Raw genomic sequence first — 16,752 nt, 5'->3', positions numbered from 1 at the left:
GGTAAAACGTGTCAGACATCAGATATATTGGATTGTACAAGAAATTTTTTGTTTTCAGGATTTTTTTTTCTTTACCTAATTAACATCAAAAACTCACTTTGCTAGCATTTTATTTGTGTGTCTATGTGTGTATTTATGTTCCAGTGGCGCTGCCTATTCTGGCTACCGGGCCGGTTCAGTGCCACAAAGCGCTGAGGTCATATGTTTACTCTGGCTGTGTAGCACCGTGCCAAGAGAACGGCGGTTCTGAGCAGGAGTAATGTCGGAGCATACGGGAACAAACGTCTGCCAGGATAAACAGACGCCGCTTTGGAGGAGCAGAGGAGGAGCGTGTTTTGCATTGCTCGCTGTATTTAGCACCTTCATGTTTAAGAGCTGGAGGTAAAAGACCTGACAGCTTTATATTTCTCTTAGTGGTGCCACTCGGATACACTGGGCTAGTGAGGGTGTAGAGAAAAGACATAAAAAAAGGGAAAGAGCATGAAAGGAGCAGGAGAACATATGGATCCACTCTCCTCTGACTAAGATAGACAGCCAGTGAGTTCAGGTATGCTCTGCTGCTCTTTAATGGTCTGGATCTCTTTAAGCCAAGCTGCCTTAAATCTTATTGTGTCCCGTCACAACTCACTAGAGAACACGTATTTACAGTATTAGCTTTGAGCTGATATTTTTATGGTCATTTAAGACAGCGCGAAGAACATCTGTCAAAATCTCCTCCACCTTTTACACGTTTACAAATAAGACTTCCCTTTTTGAAATTGTGATGTGTGTTTGCTGAAACATGAGTCAGTCTGAGTTTGTCATGCAGGCTGAATGTGAAAATAGACGCCTACCCCTACTTTCTGCATTAGCTTCTGATAAACAGAAAAATACTCGGGTCAGAAAAGCCTGACCTACATCAAACCGTCGCTTGACATTCATGGACACACCCATTTTCACTTGTGACAGGGAAAGATGTTGGTTAAGCGTCCAGAGCAAACTGAGTCATTTTCAGCGTTGCATTGCAGTTAGCCAATCACAGGCAAGATGTCCAAATATCAGGATATAAGACTCCAAATCCAGCCTCCAGCTGACTTCTATGTCCTCAAACAGGACACCAGAGCCACCAGAGCTTTTCCCCCCAGAGAAGGACTTACCAGGCATTCATTCTTACTAGAGACCACTGAAAATGTTTTTAAAATATGAGTAAAGTTGACCTTTAACATATATTAACTAGCAGAAGAGTAGAATTCCTCCCCGTAACCAACCGGTTGCTGGTTTGTGTCCTGCTCTGGCGGTCGTAGGCGTTGTGTCCTGGTGGTGCAGCCTTCTGACGGTGTGCTCCAGGGCAGGTGTGACTGCAGTGAACCACATCACCACTGGTGTGTGAATGATTATTGTGTTGTAAAGCACCTTGGGGAGCTATATAAATACAGGCCATCTATCAATAATACATTTAAAGGCCAAAGTCTTGCTCAGACGTTTAAGTTTCTTTCAGCATTTTTATTTATTCTTTAGTCTAGTTTCTTGTAGGATTGAGTGACATTCACTTTTCCTTAGCGGTTTCATTTCAACAAACAGAAGGCATAACTAAAAAAGAGCTACAGGAATGGCAGAATATAAGGGAAGTACACTCTTCCTACAAAAACATAACAAAATTTATACTTATTGTCTGTAGCAATTAATACATATTAATTATGACCAATAAGATGTGATATTCCATACAAATATGAAACACCAATCTGAATGATCTTTGAATGTTTAATCAGAAGATTCTAGGGTTCTTTGCTTATTCAGGAACCATAAACACACTTCGTATTAATTCAGACAGAGTCAGTGTATAGTTTGTAAAATTCATTTAATATTTTTTCCTAAACTAATGATACATGACAAGATATGAATAATGTGGTGTGGTGGATGTGAGGTGTTGTGATGGAAGCTGGATGTTGTAGCAATCGTTCTTTGTATCTGAGAGAAATAGTGAAATCTGGGTGTAAAAGAATTAGTTGTTTGTTCTAACTAGATAGTTGTTTATTGAATAAACTCATCAGACACCAGTATGCAGGCTTACAATACCCTGGTATGAGTTGCTCCCAGCGGTCTGGACGGTTGCGGTCAGAGTGGTGAGGTTACCAGACGTCGAAACCATGATACTCAGAGATTAGTAGCTTCCTCTGAGTTCCGCTTCCCCGGCCATGAGATGCAACCCGGGGTCTGCAGAGTAGGTGTCCACGTTTGATGTCTGAGTTGAAGTAGCTCTGAAAAGAGCTGTTGTGTCTGTAAACACTTGCAGCGTTGCAGAAAGGGTTTTGACTTAAGGTCAAAGGAGTTTGTTTCAAAAGATGCTTCTTTCCCGATTTGGCCAAATCGGGGGTCAGCTGGAAACTGAATTACTCGGGAAGTAATTCTTGCTTTATTAAACTCCTTTGTTATGATTTCTGGCCAAGTTTGGCCAATCAGAATTTGATACGTTTCTGAGTATTTACCAACATTCCTCAGAAAGCCACGCGTTCCATCAGATACAAAAATGTTTTTAACCGTATGTATGTATGTATGTATGTGTGTGGATGTATGGATGTATGTATGTTTGTATGAATGGTGTGTATAGTGTGTATGTATCTTATTGTAATGTGTGTGAGTGTAAACAATGATTAACTTGGTAAATCAAACACATACTGATTTGTGAAATAAATGGATCATTGTAAGAACAAAATTCATTTCAAATTCATTGATTTAAACAGATTATTCAAAAATTTCATTTAAACATCTTGTTCATTCATCACATATGATTATTTAACTTATAACTATAACATCGTGGAGTCTTCACTTATTCAGAGTGAAGAATGTTGACGTCTGGCTTACGTAGAGAGTGCAGGAACCTTGGGAGAGAAAGTTGTTTGAATGTTTTGTCTTCATGGAATGTCGACACGTGCAGAGCAGAACCTTCTGGATTTAGAAGAAGAAGAAGAAGGAAAGATCTTTTCTAACGCCTCTCAAGATAAAAATCACGAGGCGCTTCACAAAAACAAAAAATGTAAAAATATAAAAACGAATTTAGAAAACTATTAAAAATATATTTAAAATGAGCAGAATATATATAATTGTGATTAAACATGTAAAGAGAGAGAGAGAGAGAGTGAATAGGAAAGAGGGAAATCAGTGGATCCTGAGGAAGGTGGAATAGGTGGGGAGAGCAGATCAAGGAGAGGATGATGAAGGTCATACAAAAGCCAGCTTGAACAAGTGAGTCTTCAGCTGCTTTTTAAAGGAGACCACTGAGTCCACTGATCTCAGGCTCGGGGGGAGAGAGTTCCAGAGTCTGGGGGCCACAGCAGCAAATGATCTGTCACCTTTGGTCTTTAGCCTGGTGCACTGCACAACCAGTAGGCTTTGATCACTGGACCTCAGGGACCTGCTGGGGGTGAAGGCCACATAGAAAGTGGATTTATGCTGTAGATGAAAGGTCACTATGTTGGTCAAATATAGGTGAAAATTGACTCTTTTGGTATGTTACATTGTAATTGGAGGAGATTAAATTCACAGCCACTAACCCTTATTCTATCTCGAATTGCCAAACAATGTAGCTTCAAATGAGATATATAATGTATAATGCATATCTCAGAAATCTGTCAAAGAGACAATGTTTAGTTTCTACCATTAATTTCTGGAAATATCCATCAGAATGTTGTTGAAAAATATTGGAGGCTTCGTAACATGTAACCATAAAAATCAGGTCTAAAATACATGGGGAGCAGGTCTAAGTCTCTGGGCGACGCCATATTAGATGCCATGTTTCCTTCTACGGGAGCCCTTGAGGACAAAATTAATTTACTGATTTGTAACAAACGTTTACAAAACTTTCGCCATTCTTAAATGTTGTTGTTTTACACATTTACCTCTTCACTTGTTGCCAGTGATGAAAGGGAGTCTGATGTGCTTGTTATTCTGCTAATGCTTTTTGACCCTAATGGGCATCCGTTGGTAAGGTCTTACTCCAACACAAAAATACTGCGTGCTTGCAACGATTTAGGTATCTACTGCCCCCTATTGCTAGGAAAAATACACACTGTCACTTTAAAGGAAAACCTTTTTATGTTTTTCTACAATTAAAAGCTACTTTAGAATGTTTATTTTATTTTATTTATTTAGGACAGTGCATGTTAATGAACATAAATGTAAAAACAGCTTATATAAATGTAAACATGCCAGATTATAGCCAAAGGCTAATTTCCATCTGTTGTCCTTGGACATAAAAAGACATGATAATTCATAAAAATTCATCATTCATTCATAATAAAAACTCCATCACCAAACTTACACACACACACCATTCTATTCACAAATAAAACATTAAAACTATAAAACTCATACATGATCACACACTTGATTTGTCCATAACCAGTTTTTAACCTTTGCCTTAAACAAATTGAAAGCCGAGCATTCTCTAATGGGTTGAGGAAGACTGTTCCACAGATGGCCACCCTTGACAGAGAGGACGTTCGTCCCAAATGCTGTCCGTCTATGTGGTATAAACAATTCTCCTCGAATTGTAGCTCGTGTAGTCCTGTTTGAGCTTTCTTTATGCCTAATGAACTGCTTTAGTGGTGGTGGAGCGAGTCTAAGACTTTATATTAAACAGACTCTTTTAAGTTTCATTAAGTTATTGAAGTTCAGTAATTTATGTTTTTTTAACACATGACAACATAGTCTTAGCGTTCATTTTGCATTTTGACAGAAACATTCATGTTTGAGTTTATGTGCCCAAATGTTTCCTGGTCAGCTGGAGCTGAATGTTTTCTTGTGTTTTGTTTTTTCTTTCGTTTGACAAACTGAGTTCTCTTCTTCTCAGCTTCTTTACTTCCCAGCGTTCCTCTTGTTTGGTCTGGCTGCCACTTATTGTCCAGTCCCATGTGAGGCGCGCCAACTCACTTCTAGTCCAGATCTGCTTTCAGCTCTTTATCACAAGAGGGGCTAAGGTGTCCAGCGAGAAGCCTTGGGAGCTTTGTGTTAATGCCAGAGACAGTCTGCTCAGTGACTAGGAAGAGAAGAGCGACTGATCCTTTAGCTGCTCTGGAGCCTGGGAATTTCTTCAATGGAAGAGTATGTTAGGAAATATTTTACTGCGTATTTAAGTGTATGATGAATTCACAATGCCAAAGCAAGAAGATTATGACGTAATTCTATAGAGAGAACCATCAGTGCCGATGCTTTTAGATTGGTGTGGAGGGCATAGGAATGAGGGTTATGTAGGGTCATAAAGTAAAGCACTTTGAGCTGCATATTATGTAGCAAAAGCACTTTCTAAATAAAATGTGAGTAATTGATTGAGAACACTGATTAGTGAATCGACAGGGCGACAGTGTCTCAGGAGCCCAGGCTCGCAATTCCTGTTTTATGAATCACCCTTTTCATTGTCATGGTCTGCGTCTGCCCCTTCCTTCGTGTCTCCTGATGTTTCTCCATCCTCTCTAGAGTCCCTTCTGTGTCTCATAGCGCCCTCATGTGTCCTTTATCTGCGTCTCAATTATGTGTCTTATGTTTGTAGCCCTTTAAAGTCTATTCCTCCCAGGTCCTGTGTCATTCATTCATCCCCAGCCCTCCAGGTCTTCCTTCACGTTCTGTAGCTCCAGCCTCTTTGTCCCCAGCTCGGTGTGTGTGTGTATGTGTGTGCGTGTCCTGCCCCAGTTGGTGTGTGTGTGTGTGTGTGTGTGTGTGTGTGTGTGTGAGTCCTTCCCTCAGTCTTAGGTTCAGGCCTAGTCCACACATAGCCGGGTTTTTTTTAAACGAATATCCGCCCCTCCAAAAACTTGCATCCACGCCACCTCGTTTAAAAAAAAACTCTGTCCACACGTACCCGGATTAATACGTTGTTAAGGACATGCCAGACCTGTAGGCGGCAGTACTTCCCCCGTTCTTAACCTCGTCCTTCGTCTGTGGTCTTCCGCAAGGAGCAATAATTCCGCTTGCAAAAACAAACAAGCAAAAAGCGCTTGGACAATTGATAAAGCGAGCGCAGCTCTGAGGGCATCCATGCTGTCGGCTAGTGTAAACACAGGTCGCACACGTGATGTCAGCATTTTTTTGTCGCGGAAAGTGACGTTGCGGACCTTAAAACTCCGGTTTTGTCTGTCCACACGCAGACACCCAAAACGGAGAAAACGCAGATCTTCACTTTGGCCGGAGTTTTTAAAAAGATCAGTTTTTGTGTGAAAAAACTCCGCTTCGTGAGGATGACAGGCCAAAACGTAGAAAAATATCTACGTTTTGGCAGATCCCCGGCTACGTGTGGACAGGGCCTGAGTTTTATGTTTTAGGTTTATCTGCCATCCACTGGTTCTGTTTCCCCATTTAGATAATTTGTGTCACCTGCCTTCCCTCCAGCCCTCACTCCACACACCTGCTTCCTGTTTCCTTAATTGTTCTCCCTGTGTATTTAAGCCCTGTCTTGTCTCTGTTTGGAGTTGGTCCATTGTGGTAATTCTGTCAGTCTTCGCTCATGATCTCTAGTATTACTTGTGCTTCTCGTGTCTCAGTGTTTTGGTCTCTAGTTTTTTGTATTTTGGACATTTTTGGATTTTGGCTCCCTGCCTTGGATTTATTCTTTTGTTTTATCCTTCAAAATAAAGGATTTTTTCTTTATATCATCACCTGCCTCGTGTCATCCTGGGGTACTTCATTTCGGGTCCTACCAACCTCGTATCGTGACATTCATGTGCTCAAGTGTTTCTGGATCATGTACCACTTCTTACACACCCACCTTCTGCCATAAATGGTCAGTGCAAAGCACTATATGAATACCCTGCATAAATAAGATGGCTTATCAGTGGCTTTCACATGTAACCATGACAACCAAAACTGAAACTGAGGTGCTTGTGCATGACATACCCATGGAAAATGTTTTAAGATGCACATTTGCACAAATCAGTGACGAGACTCTTGTTCCTAAACTAAACATCATCCTAGGACATCTAACGGGCTGAAAAAGACGCACTCAATTCTCACGTTGGGATAAGTTAGCTCTTACCACACCATGGTCCCACATTGTTTCCCAACACTGGTGAACAAACTTTCCTAAGGAGGATAGAACACCCTGGGTGTTTCTCAATGTCAAGGAACCTCGCCCTGATGTTTTGGTCCCGCCCCAGTTGCCAAGGAGTTACGTCATCAGGAACCGCCAAGGCGTGTTTCAATGTTACAGTTCTACCGAGGTGTCTGTCCTCCGTTTGTTAGCCGTTTAGCCAGCTGACCAAGGATACATGGGAGGTGCCTTGTTGCCTTCTCTGGTCAAATTTCCAGTTTAAATGTAAGTCAACTAATTGTAGCTATCAGGCTGATATATTTAATGTTTTTTACATTAGTTAGTTACTTAGTAGTTGCAGCTTTGGTGGCTAGCAGGTAGTAACTTGCTTACATATTTAATCAAACAAATATATAAACAACTAAAAAAAGTAAAAGGCTCGTTATACATTTATACTGAAATGTATACACATAAAATATAACTTTATCTCACGTGTTACGTGACGTGACGTGACCGCCGCGGTTATGTGAGCTAAGTCTGTTCCATTTGATCGCTTTCTTTGACCGTTGAGGAACACCCTCTCTCTGGTCTTTATTACTAGCACCAGTCCAGTAGCCTGGGAATCTGGATAAACCACAGCAGTAGCAAAAGATTTGATCAGTTTTGTCACCCTCCGTTGTAGCCTCAGCAGGTCCACTATTGGCCTGAACAGTTTTGGGTCTGGCCAATCACAGCGCTCTACGTTTGTAGACAGAAGTGTGGGCTCAACACCAGAGCTGCGATGTAGAACGGCGTTCATTTAAAACAGCTTTGGCATCAACTTTGGAGGATTTTGACCTGGGCTTTTCTTTGAGGCATGAGTAGATAGAGGTACTTAAGTCCATATTTAGAAAAGGGATGTATTTGCTTCTTCTTCATTATCTTTGATGGTGCATGGTGGACTGCCCTGTTGACTGATATCTGGAGTGATGACTACGACGCTGTTCTGAAAGGTCCTAGTGCTGGTAGTGCTGACCAATTACGTGTGGAGACAGTTTGAAAGACAACCGTAGATTCCACATCACAACTGTTCTCCCAGACTATACATTGGAGATCTTTGCCCAGGTAACAAACTCACCTTCCCCTGAGACCTTCCCAGGTGTCCATCCAAGACACCATTCATAGCCTTTAACCTACTAAGGTTATGTAATTCCTGTCTTTTGTCACGTGTTTTACATTGTAAATAAAATCTGGACAAAAAGAGCTAAGTGTGCCAACATTTTAGTAAAAGGGATTGTTGTCCCCTGGAAAGAAATAACCCTAAAACAGGTGCCCACGCTGATTTATTTCTTACTGTTGAAACATACAAGCTTGCACCACAGGGCCCATGGAAGTTAACCGCTGATTTATTGAGCACAGGACGGGTTGTGATGCATTTAAGTTTGAATGGAAAACTGGGCAGTAAATACTTCATGAGTCTGCAGACGTCTGTAGAGTGAAGTCAGCTGGGTTTTTAATTCACGACTAACATGACCAGCATGGGCAAGGAGCACACCTGCACACCCCCACAACCTCCTCCCACTCACACACACACACACACACACACACACACACACACACACACACACACACACACACACACACACACACACACACACACACACACACACACACACACACACACACACACACAAACAAAATCCTATAACATGTATAATTTCTGTACATAAAGCCCGACCGTTAGGAAAGGACCCTTTTATGAAAGGTAATTACTGTTAAACACATATCAAACACACACACATGCATGTGAAGTCATGTCCCATAGCCACACACACGCACGCACGAACACACACGCGCACTATCAGCACTCAGGAGGACCTCTACCTCACTTTGACAACCATCTGTAAGCAATCTAAGCTCATCTCTTTTTTCTCTCGGGGCTCTCCGTCTCTTCTCTTCTTCTTTTCTAAACCCCCCCCCCCCCCCCCCCCCCCCCCCCCATCACCGGACTGCTGAATGATCAGAACACTATCTCATGTTGTGGACTACAACACTAAACAGGATTATTTGAATGAGTATTTTTGTTATAACACAATTTGAGAACTTCATTTTGATTCTATGCTGTTAAACTGACTAAATGATGCTGAATGAAGTTGGTGGGGTTTGTAGAAATTGTATCTATTAGCTGTTCCTTTTGTCGTCTGTGTTCTGATTTAAGCAAGAAGGTCTGCACCTGTCTTGTTTTTTTATGCAAAAGTTGTGTTTGCTGGAGACTGATACATCCTTCGTCTCCCCCCGTCCCTGCGTCTGTCCCAGTAGGTCGCCTGGCGTAAGAAGAGGAGGATCAAGAGGCTGAGACAAAAACAGAGGGGCATGGAGGAAACGCATCTGTACCCATCCTGACAAAGAAAAGGAAAACAAGAGAGGAGCAGAGATATTAAGAATCTTTATTTTAAAAAATGAACAAAAAAAAAAGCAAAACAAGAAAACAAAGCAGCGCCAAAATATTTGCACTTTCTCTTCCCTATGTTCAACATTTTACATGTTTTTACATGTTGTGTGTGTGTGTGCGTGTGTGCGTGTGAACGTGTGCGTGTCACGGTAAGATTGAGATTATATTTGCGAAGATGTGACCGGCTCACCACTGGAGGAGCATGTATTTGTACGTAACCACATGTCCCTGTTTGTTCTGTCTGCTGTTTTGATTTGACTTCATGTAACAGGAACGGACTGTCATACTAAAGATGTATGCCTCCTGTTAGATATACTGTAGCTACAGTCCAAGTTTTACTCAAGAAACACAGAAAGAGTCAAAATGCAATTGTGGCTGAATTCATGGGATGCGGAGTCTAATTGGTCAGAACTAAACAAAAAGCTGCATGAGAGCCCTTTTACTTTTGCATTGAGCATTCTTGTGTACTGATGTTTTGCTTTAGGAAGCAGCTGTTTCTGTTATCGATATGTGACTCACACCTTCAAGTACTTTTTGTACAACCTAAAAGAACATGGAAGATGTTTTTTTCACTGAAAAAAAGTTTCATCTTGTCAAAATACAAGTAAAAACTTTAATGCTGATGGCATTTTCAAGGCAAAAAGGAACATTATGAACTAAGAAGAAAAAGCATCAATCTGTAATAAATAAAATTACAAAAGTACTTTTTGAGCCTCGTTCCTTTCCGCATTAGAACCATTCATATATCCGGTACTGTAAAGATTTTTTTAACCCCCACAAAGATATCCTATGCTTTTCTTTGTCACTTTTTCAGATCAGCAAATTAATGTCAGAGTCAGTAGTAAATACAAACTATTGATTACATCTTACAAGAGAGGGTGAATGAGTAATTGGCTCCCTTGTTAAATCACGAGTTAACCGTGATGAACTTTATTTATAGTTTATCTCCACCAGCTACACCCAGACCAGATAAACAGAACATTTAGATTAAAACATCACTTCAACAGAACCTCTTTGACAACATGGAGGCGAAAGCAACACATCCTGTCCCGTTCTAAAGACATTTAAAAAGAAGAGAGCACAGAACGTCTATCAGCACCACCTGTTTAAGGTCAAAGGTCATGATTCAACAACCTTCTAATGTCCACAACTAGAAAAACCTGGATTTGGTAGTGTGATCATGTGTGTCTGGCTTTGCTTCTTCAGGAACTGGACCACTTCATTTGAAGGAGGCATATTATGACTCTATTTCTCAAAGAGCAAGTCACCCCCTACCAGAGTCTAAGGGGGTAGGGATGACTTGCTCTTTAAGTTATAATAGCTCTATGGTCGATACAAACATGAAGTCCTTTGCGCTAAACTTCTCTCACATAAAGTAATTTCAGCAGTTTTATTCTTAACAATTTCAGTACTTTCCATAATGAGTCATTTCAGGGCTCTGTCACTTTAAGAAAATGAAAAAGAAGAAGAAGAAAATATTTCTATAACGCCTCTCAAGATAAAAATCACGAGGTGCTTCACAAAAACAAAAATGTAAAAATATAAAAATATTTTAGAAAATGGTTAAAAATATATTCAAAATGAGCAAAAAATAGACAATTGTGATAAAAAAATGTTAAGAAAGAGAGAGAGTATAGAATAGGAAAGAGGGAAATCAGTGGATCCTGAGGAAGGTGGAATAGGTGGGGAGAGCAGAATAAGGAGAGGGCGAAGAAGGTCATACAAAAGCCAGCTTGAACAAGTGAGTCTTCAGCTGCTTTTTAAAGGAGACCACTGAGTCCACTGATCTCAGGCTCAGAGGAAGAGAGTTCCAGAGTCTGGGGGCCACAGCAGCAAATGATCTGTCACCTTTGGTCTTTAGCCTGGCGCTGCACAACCAGTAGGCTTTGATCACTGGACCTCAGGGACCTGCTGGGGGTGTAGGGACTGAGAAGATCACCAATGTAAGATGGTGCTTGTCCATGTAAGGCCCTATAGACCAGAACCAGGATCTTGAAATGAACCCTGAAGTTGACTGGCAGCCAGTGAAGCTGGAGGAGAAGCGGGGTGATCTGGGTGTGTTTGGAGGACTTGGTCAGAAGCCGAGCACAGGCATTCTGAACCACCTGTAGACGGTTCAGGGAGGTTCTGCTCAGACACGTGAAAAGAGAGTTACAGTAGTCTAAGCGTGAGGAGCTGAAGGTGTGGATAACTGTCTCAAGTTAAGAGCGGGACAGAATTGGACTCAGCTTAGCAATGTTAAGAAAAACTAGCTGGAGCTAACTATGCTCACCCATCCCTCTGATAGGCTGCCATAGACGAAAAGGTCCAATATCCAGGAGGAGCTTGGAGTAGAATAGCTGATTCTCCTTTAGCAGCTTTTTCTTGCATGGTAGAGGTAAGTAAGTAAGTAAGTAAAAGTTTATTTATATAGCGCCTTTCACAGATATAAATCACAAAGTGCTGTACAACATGATGAAGATCAGGGCAAATACCTCTAACCAATAAAAACATCAGAAAAACGATAGCAGTGATAAAGTAGAAAATAAAATCATGAGTAAACAAAGTGAAGGTGTGAACAAGAACAAAGCCATCTTTTTGAAACATTTAGGGAGGGAACGCCTGGATGAAAAGGTGAGTTTTTAGATGATTTTTAAAGATCTCTACAGTGTTAGAGAGACGGAGATTAGAAGGTAGACTGTTCCAAAGTCTGGGTGCAATAGTCTGAAAGGCCCTGTCCCCTTTGGTTTTCAGTCTGGTTCGAGGAACAGCCAGGAGGTTTTCAGATGTGGATCTAAGGTTCCGAGAGGTGGTGTGTGGGGATAAAAGCTCAGATAGTTAGCTTGGAGCCTGGTTGTTAAGAGCTCTATAGGTCAGGACTAAAACTTTAAACTGTATTCTATATTCTACCGGGAGCCAGTGGAGGGACTGTAAAACTGGAGTGATGTGAGCTCGTCTGCTGGATTTGGTTAGGAGTCTGGCTGCTGCATTTTGGATGGCTTGAAGGCGTGAGAGGGAGGTTTTGCTGAGACCAGTAAAAAGAGCGTTACAGTAGTCTAAGCGTGATGACACAAAGGCATGGATGATTTTTTTCCAGATCTGCAGTAGAAACCAGTTTACGGACTTTTGAAATGTTTCTCAGTTGAAAGAAACAAGAGCGGGAGATGGTTTTGACGAGTCTAAACTTAAAGCTGGATCAAAAATAACTCCCAGGTTTCTAATGTTGGCCTTGGCTGATGGGCAAAAAGAGACAATTTCTTGTTTGATTTTTGGCTGAAGTTCTGGGGGTGCAGCGATCAGGGTCTCTGTCTTGTTAGCATTTAGGACAAGAAAGTTGCTGGACAGCCAGTTACTGATATGGGTCAGGCAGAGTACAAGGGTGGCCAGCCTGTCCAACTGGTGTGGCATAAAGGACATATAGAGCTGAATATCATCAACGTAGATGTGGTAGGAGATGTCTGGGAAAGACTGAATGATGCCAGCTAGGGGAAGAATATAGAATGTGAATAGTAGAGGCCCTAGAACTGAACCTTGTGGGACCCCGCATGTTAGAGAGGCAGTGTCTGAGGAGAAGGTTTCTGACTTCACTGTGAATGTTCTGTTAGTGAGATAGGAAGAGAGCCAGTCTAGAGCAGAACCTGAAATCCCAGCCAGGGCCTTTAACCTGTTTAGTAGAACGTTGTGGTCTACAGTGTAGGGGTTGTACGAACTAGTCGACTAGTCGACTTCACGGCTCTGTAGTGACTTTTTATGCCTGTCATCAACTAGTCGCTGTCACGTGATAATGACTGACAAGATGCAGTCCTCGGAAAAGACAGCAGGTGATTAGCCCCTGCGCGTCTGGATCGAGGCGGAGGCGACGCGCTGTGCGGTACTGACACCGGCGGTAAAACGGACATTTAACCAAACTGTGACCTTTTCCCTCTTGCAATTTAACCTTCCCCTCACCCCCATCCTAATCTCAACCAGTTTGTGCATGCAAAGCTCTGATCGTTGACGTGCACTCCAGACATTGCGTCCTGAGCACTGCCAAATCAGGTGTCACCACCTCAAAAACAAATTAAACACGCGATCGTTCATGTCGGCTCATTTCCTTTCATGTTTTCTGTCTGTTATTTGTGCCTGATGCATTTTTCTGCTGCGGAGCGAGGCGCATCACCTGTTGTCCTCCGGTGACGCACCCCCAAGATTTCACTATCTCCACTCCGCTCCGCTCCGGCATGAACTCCGCAGCAAAAACGGTCCCGTTGTAGTCAGCCGGCGAGCAGCGGCACTCCGCTGTTTTTGCGGTCGGTAGATCTTTTAGAACTGCAGTTCAAAGGTAACTCATAAGGTGAATGAACCCAGGTAGCAGTTTTTCTTTAGGTTTGAGAGGAGATGCAGGAAGATAATAAACAGACAGGACAGAAAAATAGTCAAATAAAAACAAGTTAGTTTTTGTACCTGCTGGTTGCAACAAACAGACACCATTGAAGGTCATCAGAAGTGAGGAACAGAAAATGAAATAATTATTTTAATGTTTAGAGCAGCAGGAAAGGCTGCAGGCACATCAGTGAGTTTGCGGCTGCTGCGCAGGGGGAGGGGGGAGAGGACTGAAGTAGGATGCAGAAACTACTGTTGTGAAAAGAGATGTGTTAACTTAGAAAATGTGGGCACAATTTTAATTGTCAAACTCCAGCGAACCTACCGACCGACCCCCCGTCCCCCCGTCCCCCCGTCCCCCCCGCTTCCGGCGAATGACGTCATCAACGACTAGTCGAAGTCGACTCGACTTTCATTACTTGACTGTCGACTTTAAAAAAAATAAAGTCGTGCAGGCCCTACTACAGTGTCAAAAGCTGCACTGAGGTCTAGCAGGACCATGACAGAGCATTTCCATGCATCAGCAGCCATCAGGAGGTCATTATGCACCCTTACTAGAGCAGTCTCAGTTGAGTGCTGCTTCAGAAAGCCAGATTGGAAGGGGTCAGAGATCTTTGACTTAGAAAACCAGGATCTGAGTTGGGTTTCAACAACCTTCTCAAGTACTGTGCTGATGAAAGGTAGCTTAGAAATGGGCCTAAAGTTACTGGTAGAGCTGGCGTCAAGGTTGGGTTTCTTTAAGAGAGGAGTCACTACTGCATTTTTAAAGTAAGATGGAACACAGCCTTGGCTCAGTGAGCTGTTGATTATAGTCAACAGAGATGGACTGATAGCGCCAAGGGACCCGACTAAAACAAAGGGAGTTAAGATATCTGATGAGCCTGATGAGAGTTTCATCTGATTGATTATTGAGGTTAAGTCATTTAGTGTAATTGGGGAGAAGGAGGTGAAAGACTCGGAGCAATGGGGGGCCTCTTCTCCTGAGGGGGCGAGGAATGCTGGCTCTCAGATTCAGAACCTTGTTTGCAAAAAAGTGGAGAAATCTGTTACAGTCATCAGCTGAAGATAGCTGAGCCTGCTGCGGAGGAGAAGACACGATGCTGGAGATGGTATCAAACAAAACCTTAGGATTATTCTTATTTTGGCATAAGAGGCTGCTGAAGAAAGAAGACCTGGCATTTTCTACAGCTTCGTTGTATGACTCGAGAAGTTCTTTAAAATATTTGCGATGAACAACCAGACCTGTCCTCTTCCACCATCGTTCCGCTTTTCTATAGGAGCGTCTACGATCAAGAATCTGGTTGTTCAGCCAGGGTGAACTGGAGGCACTGGAACTGCGGCTGGTTTTGTAAGGGGCGACCTGATCTAGAATTTTGAGGCAGTGATCATTAAATGAGTTGGTAAGGAGCTCTACGTCATCAGAGGAAGGAGGTACAAAGTCAAAGAGGGTGGAGAAATTTTAAATGGTACAACTGTTGATAATACGTCTTTGCTTAGCAGAGACTGGTAAATGAGATTCAGAATTTAGGTTAATATGAAAAGAAACTGACTTATGGTAACTGAACACAACATCATGTATCTGCAGCTTATCAACAAGAAGTCCGTAGGAAAAGACCAGATCCAGGGTGTGGCCTGCTCTGTGAGTGGGACCAGACACGAGTTGAGAGAAGTTAAAAGAGTTCATCATGTTTAGGAACTCCCTAGTGGAGCTGTTAGATAGATCCTCAGCGTGGATGTTGAAATCTCCAACAATGATTATCCTGTCTAGTTTAATAGTTGAAGATAGGAGATCCTGAAAGTCAGACAGGAAGGATGAAGTAGATCCAGGTGGGCGATAGACCAGAATTCCATAAACTGGTTGAACTCGACCAATTTTAATCATGATCATCTCGAATGAGCTGTAGGAGTTTGAGGATATAATTTGGCACGAAAAGTGTTTCTTAAAGATAACAGCTGTTCCTCCACCGCGGCCTGTGGTCCGTGGAGCAGAGAAGAAAGAGCAGTCTTGAGGACAGAGCTCACGGAGATGAGTGACGTCATTTTCGCGCTGCCACGACTCGGAAATCCACAAAAAGTTTAATTTTTTGGTCCGGAACAGATTGTTGAGGATGTGAGACTTGTTGGCGATGGAGCGCGCGTTAATCAACATAATTTTCGCGGAGGAATCTGGCGATGTGTGTGCCGCGGGCTCGATTATGGCGGGCGGCTGGCGGGCTAAGCTACGTAGCGACTGCAGGCTACGCCTACGGTGGACCTTTGTCTCCCACGCCTTCAGGTAGCGTCCTGCATCAGGGGCTCCATTTAGCAGCGAGATCAGCCCAACTCCGTTAAGTTTCTGTTGGATCCGCCACAACACAGCCGCAGAGCAGCGATCAGGCAGAGCTTCGCCTCTCAGGATCTTTCGAAGCTGAACGAAGAAGCCGGCTCTCTTCCCCCGTTTCCTCTTCCATGGCCTCCTGGGCAGCGGCAAGCCAACAGGTGACAGAGGGCCGAGATCTGGGTTAACGCCAGGTTCCAGAGGCGGTGGGAAAGCGGGTCCGGTATCGGAGTTGTGGAGGTTGATCATCACGGACCTGATCGACAACAGTAAGTCTCGATCATATGTTAGCAGGGACTCCGCACCAGATAGACAAAAAACAATAAAAAACAACAAATAACCAAAACAGACCAGGAGCCTAGCAGACACACAGCCACTCATGGGCACCATCTTGCAAGAAAACCAGGTAGTTATATGCAAAGTTCCCTGTTTGTGACATCACAAATGGGGAATTTTTGTAACACTTATTTTAGTCAATTCCTAAAACCAAACACTGACAGAAAATGTACGAGTGGGTTCTTTCACATTTGGAGTGTTTATAGACACAGACCCACATGGCAGCACAAAATTATGGAATTGGTGATTTTTTTTTCCTTTTCTGTCCCTTTTAACTAATAGAAACAGGAATTCTGTCCTCTAACAGAAGATCCTGAAGAAGAACATCTG

General features: G+C 42.6%; 1 protein-coding gene across 16 annotated transcripts in view; it reads left to right on the top strand.

The window, feature by feature from the left end:
* smoc1 (SPARC related modular calcium binding 1) overlaps positions 1-9,850 on the top strand; it is a 127,353-nt gene extending 117,503 nt beyond the window's left edge. For 13 of the 16 annotated variants that reach the window (XM_054741824.2, XM_054741822.2, XM_070547039.1 and 10 more), the window contains one exon: positions 9,293-9,515. In XM_054741824.2, coding sequence (XP_054597799.1) covers positions 9,293-9,309 — 17 coding nt within the window. In that variant the 3' untranslated portion in view covers positions 9,310-9,515. Of the gene's footprint in view, positions 1-9,292 lie in introns of all 16 variants that reach the window. The other 3 variants (XM_054741815.2, XM_054741814.2, XM_054741809.2) reach the window with 3 other exon arrangements.
* Positions 9,851-16,752: the final 6,902 nt, after the last annotated feature.

This window comes from Nothobranchius furzeri, chromosome 18 (genome assembly GCF_043380555.1).
Source record: "Nothobranchius furzeri strain GRZ-AD chromosome 18, NfurGRZ-RIMD1, whole genome shotgun sequence".
NCBI classification, from domain to species: Eukaryota; Metazoa; Chordata; class Actinopteri; order Cyprinodontiformes; family Nothobranchiidae; genus Nothobranchius; species Nothobranchius furzeri.
Note: the sequence above shows the minus strand (reverse complement) of the source record. Positions and strands in the feature narration are given on the sequence as shown.